At 44.6% G+C, this 14686-nt stretch overlaps 1 protein-coding gene across 1 annotated transcript in view; it reads right to left on the bottom strand.

Moving 5' to 3' along the window:
• Positions 1-14686, bottom strand: part of LOC137426775 (forkhead box protein K2) — a 61039-nt gene that overhangs the window by 10338 nt on the left and 36015 nt on the right. The window contains exons 3-5 of the mRNA XM_068115646.2: positions 4214-4367; positions 2418-2564; positions 244-437 (exon numbers count right to left, since the gene is read on the bottom strand). Of these exons, the coding sequence (XP_067971747.1) occupies positions 244-437; positions 2418-2564; positions 4214-4367 (495 nt within the window). The remainder of the gene's footprint in view (positions 1-243; positions 438-2417; positions 2565-4213; positions 4368-14686) is intronic.

Here is a 14686-nt window from a genome sequence, read left to right on the forward strand (position 1 = left end):
AATATAAATGTGCCCAACTGCTCATAAAAAAGCGAGGACATACCTAATGCTGTATTTAATAGTATTCATTCAATCTGTCAGCTCCAATCAAGTCAAAGATCCATAATGATTGTGGAGATTCCACGTGGCTAAATGCAATTGTTGAGAGGAAGACCAACTGATTTATTCACTCACAGCAGAAAATCTGACTTTAATAGTTCCTTCAGAGCTCCTCGGCACAAAAGAAAGTGAGGCAGTACCCACCTTGATGAGAGAGGTCCAAAGGGAGGGCGGAAGCACGGCACACCTCGCGCGCGGCGCTTGCGGTACGCCTGCTCTGTCAGCTTGCACTCCGAATCAGGGTCAATGCGCCAAAAGGACCCCTTTCCAGGATCTTCCTGTGCTCTTGGAACCTTCACAAAGTAGCGGTTAAGAGACAAGTTGTGCCGGATTGAATTCTGCAAGAAAAGACATGGTGGGAACGCAACATTGGGGATTCTGAGTGGTGCAAACCACAGTTGGTAAGCAGTGTAATGAAAATTGCAATAGAAGCAGGCTGGGGTCTGGAGATCAAAAGGTAAAGTAAATGAGAGAAGGGGATGAATGAAGTATATTGGTAACTACCATTTTCTTTATAAATTACTCGCTGAAGTACCGGGCATTGCTGGAGGGAGAGGGGGGGAGGCAGGAAGGGGAGTTGAGGGGAGAGGAAGGGGAAAGATATATGACATATACATCTTTGGGGGGGGGGGGGGGGTGGAGAGGGGAGGGGGTGGCTTTGACAGGCCACTCCGTTTTGGGGTAGGGGAGATAAGAAGGGCAAAAAAATTACCCGTGCAAAGAGTGCTTTAACCTCAGTGTTGCCCAGGTAAAAAAGGAAATTGTAATACCCTCTGCCACCAACACCAGGTGGCGCTACACGGTACACATTTACATAGAGAATTTACGTCCCTCTCTCGGTCCCCCACACCAAGCCTGGTGTTGGGCTAGCGGCTAGGGTGCCAGCTTAGGATCCTAGGATCCTGGGTTCGAATCCCGGTCGATCGCTGAATTAACGCCAGGGGGGTCGACTCAGCCTGTCATCTTTCCGAGGTTGGCTAATTGAGTACCAGTTCACTGGTAATTCCCTGTTTGTCGAAAAAGGCGACAAAAAGGGTTGGCGGCAGGAAGGGCATCCGTCCGGCCGTAAAACATTGCTTCAAAAAGGGGACCAACAAAAACAACAACAACCACGGTGCCCGAAAAAGGCCAACCCCCGCTTTGCGGGGGAAAATGGCCTCAAAAGGTGTTTTTTTTTTTTTTGCTCTCGGTCCCCCACACCCTCGCATGAGGCCGCAGCCACATAGCCTATGTTACCCCACACAAGGTTGTATTTGTATTTGTACCCCGAGTAAAGTATATAAGCGTTTATAGCTGGAATACCCGGCGTTGCTCAGGTGAAAAAGAAACAACATATTTGATGATGTTCAGGAAGAAGAGGAAGATTTATCACCAATTTCGACCGCTTCCGGAACCGTTTGATTCAACCAAAATCAAATTGAATTGTTTGATTTTAGCTCTTTTACACGAGCCTCGATCTTGAATACAAAAATTAAAATCAAATAAAAAATTATAAAAATAAAAAAGAATCTGAATTGCTTGATTTATTTGTGTTCAAATGTCTGGTAATTGTTTTGTATTTATTTATGTGTATGTGTACTTGTATATAACTGTCATTAATCAAAAAAGTTCAGGCACTATAGAGGGATTTTTAAAATCCCCCAAACACTTTTTTTTCCAAATATTCCGAAAAAAATAAAATAAAATAAAATTGTTTTTGTGTAAAACCCTCCGTGGCACTGACAAACCCCTGAAAATTTGACCAAGATCCATTCAGCCATCTCTGAGAAACATGGCGACACGCAGACAGACAGACAAACAAACAGCTATCTTGTAGTATAGATATGGCAACACAAATACAGGTAACCATTTACCTCCAATCAGATCAATTTGTACTGTGGGCAGGGACTTCTATCTCGTACTGCAGTGAGACTGGTGGCCTGATTGTCCTCCATCACCCTTCTACGGAGCTCGCGTCCTCCCGCCCTTAATGCAAAAGTCCCTCCAAGTCAGTCAGCAATTCGTTGTCATGCCAACCAGGTATCAGGTCCATACCCACCATCACTCCTTTAGCCTTTTCTCTCGTCTGTAGATATTGTCTGTCTCTTTGACAAACCATAGTCGATCTCCCACCCTCTATTTTTCTCTTCAATGAGCCTCAACCTTTATCATTAACCCCACTGCAGATGGTATTACACGAGTATATTTGGAACTTTACAATGTAATTAAGATCAAATCGGCTGTCACTGAATTCCCACTGTCAGAGATGAGTGCGGTCTGCACAAGAGCACTGGCAGTGAAAAGATTAAATCCATAACACAAACACCAAATGCACACACCTGCCAGCCCTTATCAGAGGCCCTGTAGTACGGATAATGCTTGCTTATGTAGTTGTAGATTCCACTGAGAGTAAGTTGCTTGCTGGGAGCTGAAGTTATGGCTTGCACAATTAGCTGAGCGTAAGAGAATGGAGGCTTTGCATCACCCTGCATTGGCGAGAGAGGAAGAAAAAAAAAATCAACAAAAAAAACAAGGATGTGAGTCACGAAACAAGAGTTTGTGAACAAAATGGAACAACGACATCAATGGCACCCATGGTATTACCACCAAATATGAAATACACAACATACCTTTGCCCCAACACAAATGTACCGAATCACCTTAATTCTCTCACATTTACAAATACAGTTCTTAGAAAGATTTTAAATCTTCACAAATGCATAATAAAACGCCATCATTGTGACTGGATGCAAAACCGAGCAGGTGAATCATACCTGCCCCACATCCGTATGGCAATCGAGCAATTTGCTTACATTCTTTACACTGCCAACTACATCCATGGAAAAATAACTTGCGTAATCCCATTCAAACTCCAGGCACAGGGAATTTGGCTAAGGTGAAGGCACACAAAGGCCTGGTCTTTTCAAGAGATAGTATCCACAACGTACAGACGAGACATCCCAAATCAACGGTGGTGTGCAGACAAATTATAGGAATAGTTACTAAATACATTAGCAGTCGTCCTTCATCCGAGCCAACTCGGAAACCCTCAATTATACGGGATTGATTGCTTCAGCCGTATGGGCAGTGCAGGACTCATTGGCAGGCAATTAGCGATGTGCACAGAATGTGCACGCTCGGGCCTCGATTCCCTCCATGAGTTCAGAATTAGATTTGCAGCATCACAACTCGCTTGAACCATGCACGAGTTGAATCCTAGCAAAGCAAAATTGTTCATCCAACACCGTGGTGGGAACGTTCTACCATGTTGGGATGCCACCTCCAACTTCAAGTTGCCCCTCACCGCCACCTTGCCACTCCCATAGGGCATTTCTAATCTATCTATAATTCCAGTAATCTCTGTACGTTTGTACGTTTGTACGTCTGTACGTCTGTACGTTTGTCTGTGACCGCTGTTTCTCGACAACTACCGGTCCGATATACTTGAAACTTGCCAGGTATATTGCTGGGGACCCGAGGATGTGCCTTTTCAAGGTTTGAAATTAATCGGACAAGTACTTACCGAGCTATGGCGATTTAGCCGTTCGCCGTTCGCTTTGCCGTTGCGAATGGACCAAACCATTCATGTAAATAGAGGGGGGGGGGGGTTCTGTGGTCGTTCGCTTTGGCTTTGCGAATGGACCAAACCATTCATGTAAATAGAGGGGGGGGGGGGTTCTGTGGTCGTTCGCTTTGGCTTTGCGAATGGACCAAACCATTCATGTAAATAGAGGGGGGGGGGGGGTTCTGTGGTCGTTGCGAATGGACCAAACCATTGTTTTTTTTTTGCAGTTTTTTTTTTTTTTGCAGTTTTTTTTTTTTTGCAAGGAACGGGCACCCACGTACGGGCACGTCCTAGCTTATATATAGTACGGGCATGCCCTAGTTAATGATAAATTGAAGCAGTTTTTGGGGTTAACAAATCCCATCGGAGGCTCTCAAAAAAATAATTGAATGGCTCTACTTACTACTTACCCTTCAAATAAAATATCCATACTCTACTTACTACTTACCCTTCAAATAAAATATCCATACTCTACTTACCCTTCTGCCACACCAATCAAGCCAATAAATACATGAAATGCTTTACTCGCTGGTTATCCCAAACAACGGTCGATTTTGCCACCACTTATACCTTCAAGAAGTCGTCTCCCGCTGGCTCCGCATCCTTTTCTTCAATGTGCTGTGCAAACTCCGCAGCCAACTGCAGATCTGCCAATGTGAGTCGTTGGGTCTTAAAGCTCGACAAACCAGCACCGCGGGGGCTCACCGGGCAGGAGTTAGCAGCGCTGCACAAAGCAGACGAGACACCCCCCTTGCACCTCACCACCACCATTGCATTTCCACAAAAGTTAATTATTCCCATTTGTATAAATGCTCCATCGACTCCGAGATCACATATGGACGATGGATGAAGATCCACCCTTCCTAATTGTGAGATTCTCTTTCCAACGTCCAGGAAATAATTCCAGGCACAATACTCCAGAAATTAGCATCAGAGAATAAAAATATCCATTTGGACAAAGGACAATAGACTGAAAAGTCACGTGCACCATTCAAATCATTTCATCAGAATCACCCATCAAGGCATGGCATGGCCTCTAAAGGTGCTTCAATAGCCTGGTGTTGGCTTAACGGTTCGGGTGCCGGCTTGGGATCCTGGGTTTGAATCCTGGTCGATCGCTGGATTAACGCCAGGGGGGCTGACTCAGCCTGTCATCCTTCCGAGGTCGGCAAATTGAGTATCAGTTCACTGTTTAGTACCTGTATGTCGCAAGAGTCGACTAACAGGGTTGGCGGCAGGAAGAGCATCCGGCCATAAAACATTGCTTCAAAAAAGGGGACCACGGTGCCCGAAAAAGGCCAACCCCTGCTCTGTGGGGAAAAATGGCCTATAAAGGTGGTTCATCCATCAAGGCACCGCTACAAGGTTGGATCACAAATAGCTTCGACCTATATAACTTACACCAGGGCTGGCAGGATGGTCTAGAGGTACGCACACTCGCCTTTAAGCTGTCTAGCCTGCTTTTGAATTCCGAACCAGCAATAAACTGTCATCCCGGTGTTTCACAGGCAGGATGATTCATCAATGTGTGTCGTCCCTCCGATGGACGTTAAATGGACGTCCCGTCTGCTGGCATTCGTTGGTGGACGTTAAAAACCCCACGTAGAGGAGGCGAGCTATCTCTGGCACCCTGGCCAAATTACAAATTCTTGCCTCAACTACCGCTGGGAAGGCAATGGCAAACCACCGATCATAACCCTCGTCAACAAACTGCTTCAGCAGCACTGTCACTCTGTAAGGAGTTATGGTACATCAGAGAGAGAGAGAGAGAGAGAGAGAGACAGAGATACTTCCACCATACAGCTACGATGATTATGTATGCAGATGGAGAGAAAGGGGGGGGGGGGGGGGGTCACAGGGTAGGAAAGTGCAGAAACAATCATTATTTAATTATATTGCAGCAGAAATATTCAAATAGTGCTGCATTCATATTCACAACTGAAAGGACAACAAACGAGCACAGCGGCCCAGCTAGGCAAGGCTCAGGTGGGATATTTCTACCACAGAGCATCCTTCATCAGGAAGGTGCTTGCACAATGCATTAAGTACTCTTGAAGGGTGGAAAGGGAGTGGGTAAGGTGGGGGAAATGTGGGAACCTCACCTTGCCTTCATGGACAGCTGGACTAATTGGTGTTGCTTTAACATTCGAGTACAGATCTTCAAAATTACAACAGGCTTGTTTTTCAAGCAAAACCAAAATACGTCTCACTACTGCCGACTGCTGGAAGTATTTTGACAGATATTCTCCTTTACACGTAAAAGTGATTTTTAAAAAACCCATAGCCAAGAAACTGTGGAACATACAAAACAAGCAATACAGCAATTGTGGGAAAAACAAATTATTGATTAAAAATCTCATAAAGCGTTTCTTTGCTTATGTCTCTAAAACGAAAGTAGAGACATACGAGGAAACGACAACGCTGCTCAAAAATGTAAGAACAAAGTTTGTCCATTTTCACGATTTTGAGACAATCTTAGTTTCAGTGCTTTGCAACCACTGCACTTTGAATGATGCTTCTCTTGGGAACTACGTTTCTCTGAGAGCTGTGACTTATATGGAGAGATAGAGGAGATACTGTAGATGTGATTTCATGTAAAAACTGAAATTCAACAAAAATGGATATACTGTGTTCTTCCATTTTTGGGCAGAACAGCACCCAGTAGAGTGCATACCTCCACCAGCCTGAGCAGTTTAAGTTTTGTGTCCCACCGATAGGCCGGATCTGCATCCTGACCTGAACCAAAATCTAATCGGCGTGTTCTTGGCAACTATCCAACTCATCCACCAAGTTTCGTCCGAATCCGTCCATAGTTTTTTGAGATATCCTGCTCACAAATAAACAGGAAAACAGGGGTGAAAACATAACCTCCGTCCTACTTCGATGGCGGAGGTAAATATCTAAGAGCGCACTCCCCCTCGTGGACTTTGAGAAAGTGGCTTAAAAAGAAATTAAGAATTAATGTCGGCAGAACACCCATTTAACGTCCATCGGAAGGACAACATGCACATTGATGAATCACCCTGCTTGTGAAAAACCAGGATGTTTATATGTCCCAACCCAGTTTATAGCTGGGTTGGGATTCAAACCCAGGCGAGACAGCTTAGAGGTGAGCGTGCGTAATCTTCTTCAGTTATGCGCTTTCCCTGCTCCTGGACCCAATCGATCCCTCACAAATTTTCAATCCTCTACAATCAAAACTCACCCCATCCATACAGCTTTATAACATTTTCACGAACCCCTCCCTCCTGCCAGAATTCCAATAAATACATCCGAAAGGTATCTTAATATTTTTACAATTGACAATCCGAATACACACAACATCCTCGACATGAATTCCCTCTAACCCTCCGTTAGTGTGGCGGGCCTTTGGACATGGTTAGTAACTTTGCCAGGTGTTTGAGATACCCCGCCGCACTAAGGGACGGTTAATGTCATTCCTTACTCTCGATACAATATTATATTATATCGAGAGTATATTTTATCGATACGATACAATATACTCTCGATACAACAATATTTTTAGAGCTGCACGACCCCTTTCCTTAAACAACTTCAGAGCATGGCCTCTAGTTGCACGATATAATCGCTGGAACAAAGTGCTGGGGATCGGTGGCTACTAAGCCTTTGAAGATCTTGTAGACTTCAATCATGTCACCTCGTTGTCACCTGTAGTGAAGGGAGAAAATGCCCAGTTGTCTGAGCCTTTCCTGATACGTGAGGTGACTGAGTTCTGGTAACAACTTTGTCGCTCTCCATTGCACCCTCTCTATCTTATCGGCATACTCTTTAAATCTTCACCATCTGTACATCATTATACATACATGTATCAAGTTTGACTTGTATCTCTTCAGCTGTTCTTAAGTTATTGCGCCAATGAAAACCTATCACGGACGGCGGATGGACAGCCGGACGGACCAACCTAAAACATAATGCCTCTGGCGACTTAGTAACTTTAAAAACGTAAATATAAAACGATTTTCCCATTGGCATAACGTTATAAATTGAAGAGGCGTTCCTGGATGGAAATATCCAGTCCTAACCTAACTCTAACCAAAAGACAGTTGCTGCAACACCTACACACAGCCAACATATAACACCCAATAGTACACTGCTGAAAACCGCTCAAGCATTTGTCCCTCGACGTGTACTTATCCAGTGACCTCTGCTTCATCTTGTCCTATTCTTCTTCATGCTATTACCCCTTAGTGCCACTATTGGTAGTGGGTTGATAATCATCACACCCAACAGATTCGACATTTGAGTAATCCATCTTTCCAATGTCATTCGTCGGAGAACTGACGTGAGATCCACTCCGTCCATGTCTGTCCTTCACCCTCAGGCCAATGCACTCACCTCTATAACTGATTAAACCACACCCTTCATGAATGCCATAATTATCTGTGTGGCTGACCCACCCCCGCCATCTACGTGCCATCTCTGGTGTATGTACGACACCATGGAGGCTGGCCACACCTGTGAGTAGAGAACACTGTGGATTCCTTCATCCATGCCTCAATCGGACATTGAAACTGGATGTACACGTTCCTCCCGTAAAACGGCACCGTGGGATCTTAAACATCCACCAATTAATGTCGGCAGAACACCCATTTAACGTCCATCGGAAGGACAACATGCACATTGATGAATCACCCTGCCTGTGAAAAACCAGGATGACAGTTTAGAGCTGGGTTGGGATTCAAACCCAGGCTAGACAGCTTAGAGGGTGAGTGTGCGTAACTCTAAGCCATTCTGTCAGCCACCAAGTGCTTCTGATAATTACGGGGGTTTTTTCCCCCATAAAGAAAGAACACGACAAATCTATTCAAAAACCACCTTAAGGAAAGTACTGTCGTGTGACTGCTCTCAGTTAACACCGGGAGAGTCACGGAAGGCCAAACGCAAGCTTTTACTCCAAAGGCGATGCCCAAATGCGGATTTTATATATGCGGGGGAAGAAAGGAGAAGAGGAAGCTGAAGCTTATCTGTCGCGATCGCCGGCAGTCCCAAAGCCTGCAAAGAAAATAACTCGCACGAACCGGATTTAAAATGTACAAAAATAAACAGGTTTATTTAATGGAATGCCGGTAACAAGAAAAACGCGACAGTAAAACTAAATTCCTAACCGGGATGTCCCCCACACCAGACTTAAAAACACAGACAAAGGGAAAGGTAAACTGGATAAAATAATAGCGTGATTATTTAGTGCACTTATCTCTGATCAGCTCGTGGGGTCTCATTAGGAATCGTCAAGGCCCCGTGTGCGCAGTCCGGACCCGGTGGTGTTCTTGGCGGGAAGAAGGCCGCAGTCCGCTCACTCGCACGCTGCCAGGCCTCACCGAGCGTCTTGCTCACCCCGGCCTCATCACGCTGTAGCGCTCGTCCACGCATCATCTCTGCCTGTCAACTGCAGCTCTCAATGTCCAGACGCCAGACGAACAGGAGAATGGTGCGACGATGCCGGCACACAACCGCTTTTGCTGGTAAAGCTGCCTGTGACGGGGAAGGCAGACAAAAAGGATCCAAAGAGCGAACAAAATGCCGGCCAGAGAGTTCTTTTATTGGCCGTCTCGTGACGTCATCGGCCCTCTCCACCAATGCCCGCAGTCCACCTGATGTCATCGGTGGTCCTTCCCAATCGGCGATCTGCTTCCTCCTCGGCCTTCCCTCCACCAATCAGCGGGTAGTTTCTTGCTCCTGCCTTCCTTTTGGTCAACTCCCGCCCAATAGTGAGTTGCTTCATGCTCAGCCCTGGCCAGTCACGGCTCCTCGGGGCGTGTCTTTGGCCTGCCTGTCTTCCGTGACAATGTAGCTGGTGCGTCCAAATGGCCGTGCTCAGAATTGGCTTCCGGGTGGTTTTTATTGTTATTTTTTCGAGTAATTCCAATGGCCACTTCCTGCGCTAGTGTCTATTGCGGTGCCATAAGGGACAAAGGATAAATCACATAGGGTAAGACATACAGGGATAATTTATCCTTATTCCCGATGCTAAATAGCCCCGCCCCCTCGTGACGGGGACAGATATAAAACTTCATCCGACATCCGGGCTAAACAAATACTTATTACATGGGGTGATTCTACCCGACATCCAGAGCATGTTAATTTATACATCCTACCTGTTCTAAAGTATCTCTACCCCACCAACATAACAGTACATACACAAAAGAGAAAGACTGAGGGGGGATGAAATAGGAAAAAAGAAGAGAAAAGCTAGGGTGTGGGAGTGGGCAATGGAGAACCAAAGGGAAAAGTGGTTGCGAGGAAATCGAGCAGTGTAGCAATCAATGGTAAGGGTATGAGAATGTGGGTATGAGAGGGTATGAGAATGCGGCAAAATGCGGTTCTTACTTGCATAATATCACAAGAGCGGGATTTATGTTTAACGGGGCCCAGGACATTAGAGTAGTAGCGGTCCCCCACCCCCGACCAACCTCAAAACGTAGTAGGAATAAATAAAAAAACAAAAAAGAGCTGAACTGCATTACTATGTATATATAGCTTATACTGATTTAGTTAGCCACCTAGCTGCATTAAAACCCGGCGACCATAACATAAATGCCCAATACTAATTTTAATTTCAGAGATATAGAGGTGTGAAGGTTTTCCAAGATGGTACCCGTACCACGTGACCTATGATGTCATAATTGCCACGAAAATTATACAGGCGGAGGCGTTCCCTATGGTGAAAATTTCGTGAAAATTGGACCAAGGATTGCAGAGAAAAAAAATTCATACTGATCGGATCAAGCGTTGTACTTGTCGAATTATGACGTCATAACAAAGGCACCGATAACATCATCATTAACATATGTTATTCCCCATGGGGAGTACGTGACAATGAGCCACGTTTCATTTTTTCCATTGAGCGGCCAACATGGCGTCCGTAACATGTGACCTATGACGTCATAATAATGAATTTTAAAATTATACAGGTGGAGGGGCTCCCATGGTAAAATTCCGTGTCAATCGACTAACATTTGCCGAGAAAATGAGTTTTTAAAAAGCAGACACGCACGTACATACATAAGCAACTGATCGTCTAACCCTGCTTTTCGCTTCGTGAGTGCAGGGTAAAACTAGAACGGCACTTCGGATCCTCCGAATCCGGATCTTCACCAAAATCTAATCATTTCGTCCTCGTCACATGCGCAACATCTCTGCCAAATTTTGTCCGAATCCGTCCACAGCTTTTTGAGATATTTTGTTCACAAACAAACAAACGGACAGCCAGGGGTGAAAACATACCTTTGGTGGCGGAGGTAACAAACAGTTTACAATGCGAAGCACTGGTAAATAGTCTCTCCCATCATGTTGCATTCCAGTATGTCTTCTCAACTGCTAATTGGACAGTGCGTTCTTCATAATCATCAAAATCATTATGAATGTTTTCAAGATATGACTTTAGAGATTCCTGTAATTTAACCATCATTCAGTGTTCGATGCCTTCTGCTTGGACTGCCTTAATAGTTGCATTAAATCTATCCAGGATTGTATTCAGTACAATTCTTTATAATAAGATTATCGAAAGCCAAGGATAAGCTACAAGTTTAGGCATACTGCATGAAACAATTCCACCTCGTTTGTGGTTGCGGCATTTTGACGTGATGATGCCGATCCTCCCATAAAAGGTCATGAGATTCGTGTGGTATGTCACTCATTGCTTGTCCCGTATTACTGTATGCGTTTTTAATGAAAGGTTGCATTAGTTACAGTGCATTCAGAAAGTATTCAGACCCCTTCACTTTTTTCACATTTTGTTATGTTGCATCCTTATGCTGAAATCGTTTAAATTCATTTTTTCCCTCATCAATCTACACTCACTACCCCACAATGACAAAGAGAAAACAGGATTTTAGAAAGTTTTGCAAATTTATTAAAAAGAAAAACCTGAAATATCACATTGACATAAGTATCCAGACCCTTAACTCAGTACTTAGTTGAAGCACCTTTGGCAGCGATTACAGCCTCGAGTCTTCTTGGGTATGACACGCACAAGCTTTGCACACCTGGATTTGGGAATTTTCTGCCATTCTTCTCTGCAGATCCTCTCAAGCTCTGTCAGGTTGGATGGGGACCGTTGGTGGACAGCCATTTTCAGGTCTCTGCAGAGATGTTCGATTGGGTTCAAGTCAGGGCTCTGGCTGGGCCACTCAAGGACCTTCACAGAGTTGTCCCTAAGCCACTCCTGCGTTGTCTTGACTGTGTGCTTAGGGTCATTGTCCTGTTGGAAGGTGAACCTTCGGCCCAGTCTGAGGTCCTGAGCGCTCTGTTTCAGGTTTTCATTAAGGATATCTCTGTACTTTGCTCCGTTCATTGTTCCCTCAACTCTGACCAGTCCCCTAGTCCCTGCTGCTGAAAAACACACCCACAGCATGATGCTGCCACCACCATGCTTCACCTTTGGGATGGTATTGGGCAGGTGATGAGCAGTGCCTGGTTTCCTCAAGACATGATGCTTAGAATTGAGGCCAAACAGTTCAATCTTGGTTTCATCAGACCACAGAATATTGTTTCCACAGTCTGAGAGTCCTTTAGGTGCTTTTTTGCAAACTCCAAGCAGGTTTTCATGTGTCTTTCACTGAGGAGAGGCTTCCGTCTGGCCAATCTGCCATAAAGCCCAGATCGGTGGAGTGTTGCAGTGATGGTTGTCCTTCTGGAAGTTTCTCCCATCTCCACACAGGATCACTGGAGCTCAGCCAGAGTGCCCATCGGGTTCTTGGTCATAGTCAGGTTCATATGTCCAGATTTAAAGTTTCGTTGGATTTTTTGGGGGATTTGGAAAACTATATATTTTTGGAAACTATATTGTATAGTCAGTCAGAAAACCAATGTTGCTATTTGCACAGACTCCTGTATGGCGGCCATCTTGGATTTTCAAAATTGCCGCCGTAGAACTAATTTTTCTCAATATCTCAGCTTCTAAATAACATAGAGCTTTGATTCTAACGGCTAAACACACATTTTCAAGGGCCCCGAATCCAATGGTAACAAGTTTGATAAGCTAGACATGACCATAGAGCTCCTATGTGGCGGCCATCTTGGATTTTTCAAACTGGCCGCCGTATAATTGATGTTTCTCAATATCTCAGCTTCTAAACAACATAAAGCTTCGATTCTAACGGCTAAACATACATTTTCAAGGGCCCCGAATCCAATGGTAACAAGTTCGATAAGCTAGACATGACCATAGAGCTCCTATGTGGCGGCCATCTTGGATTTTTCAAACTGGCCGCCGTAAAATTGATGTTTCTCAAGATCTCATCTTCTAAATAAGACGGAGCTTTGATTTTTCTAAATCCCAAAAACAATCCAACGAAATCTAAAATCTGGACATGCTGAACCTGACTGTGTTGACTGTAATGAGAAATACTATTCTACTGCGAGTGTTTTGCCCTTTGTGGGCCTTTGTGGCATACTGCCAAATAACACACAGATACTCCTAATGTTCATGAGAACTTAAAATCTGTTTACGGGTGGACAAGCTACTAAAGTAATAAGTTTGATCCCCAGGGTACAGCTGAGGAAAATAATTAGTTTACAGCGTGTGTTTTTGTATTATTTATATACTGAGCAATATACCTGATATTGTGGTGATGGTGGTAGTGTATTTGTAGCCTATTATACATCAATATGTCTGTGGTGGTGGTTGTATATATCGGTGACGGTTCCCTTTGCTTTGCTGTCTTTGCAGGTTCTACATGTCACATTATGAGTGAGATGCAACAAGATGGTGAAGGGGCGGGGCAAGCCCAGGAGTCCACGAACTGTAAGCAGTGCATTTTATGCAAGGCTGATGATGTCAAGAAAGGATCCTTGGTGTTAAACCCCAGAATAGATTCCTACCAACATTTATTGAAGACAATAGAAGAAAGGGCCAGTTTGCATGATGGCATCTACGTTCAAGTCCATAAACGACTCCAAAACAGCACAAAAGAAACACTCTCTACAGAGAAGGCAGTTTGGCATCGCACTTGTTACTCCAGTGCAACTAACAAGAGCGAGATACAACGTGCCAGAGACCGCCATGCGCATGCAGTAACAACTGGACACTATACTGCAAAAAAACGCTGACAGAAGAGAGGAAGCACAGAAATGTGTGCAACTTGAAATGTGTGAAGTTATTGTGTGCAACTTTGGTTGTTTCTCGGTGTTTATCTTTCATAAATTGATCGTCTGTTTGCCGTGTCGCGAGCAAGGCCTTGTACAGTGTGCACTGTACAACCTTGAGGCTTTGTTTTTCTCTCAGTGGTCCGTTGTTTGTGATCCAATAACTTTCGTTCTCTGTATTCCCAGTCTTTTCACCCATAGCCTACTTCCTTGTGTAAATCTCAACTCAAAAAAAAAAAAAAAAAAAAAAAAAAAAAACATTTCCTTCTCTGTTCTCATTCGTTTATTCATTCTTATTCGTTCGTTCGTTCTTCGACCACGTGTTTCTCCCCCATTTCCCCAGATAGTTTTCACTCATTAACCTTCAATGTTTACACTTTCCCCTCAAGTTATGTATTCCGTCATATTTTATAACACCTTTTTCTTCTTCTTCTTTAAAAGGCTGCTTTCGACTTGCTCACCAAATCAATTCATCCCAAAAAAAATATCCATCTCCTATAGTGCCTTTGTTCTACATTCCCTAAACTCTCCTGCACTCCATCCTCCATCCAGCGTCCTTAAACGTATTTTTAACTCGAAGGTCACAAGAAACTCATTTTGCAATAAATGTTCGTTTCCCATAAATCGTACACTTTCAAAAATCCAATCTCACCCCTCCCCTCCAAATCTTCCCCATAACCCCTCCCCTCCAAATCTTCCCCATCACCCCTCCCCTCCAAATCTTCCCCATCACCCATCCCTTTCAAATCTCCCCCCTTGCCCCCTCCCTCCTAAACTACTCCCTCACCCCTCCCCGCCAAGACGCCCCCTCGCCCCTCCCCTCCTAGACTCCTGCCTCACCCCTCCCCTCCAAATCTCCCCCATATCCCATCCCTTTCAAATCCCTCCCCTTGTCCCTTCCCTCCCAAACTCCCCCCTCACCCCTCCCCTTCAAAT

The sequence above is a fragment of the Myxine glutinosa genome, chromosome 5 (genome assembly GCF_964187855.1).
Source record: "Myxine glutinosa chromosome 5, kmMyxGlut1.1, whole genome shotgun sequence".
Classification (NCBI taxonomy): Eukaryota; Metazoa; Chordata; class Myxini; order Myxiniformes; family Myxinidae; genus Myxine; species Myxine glutinosa.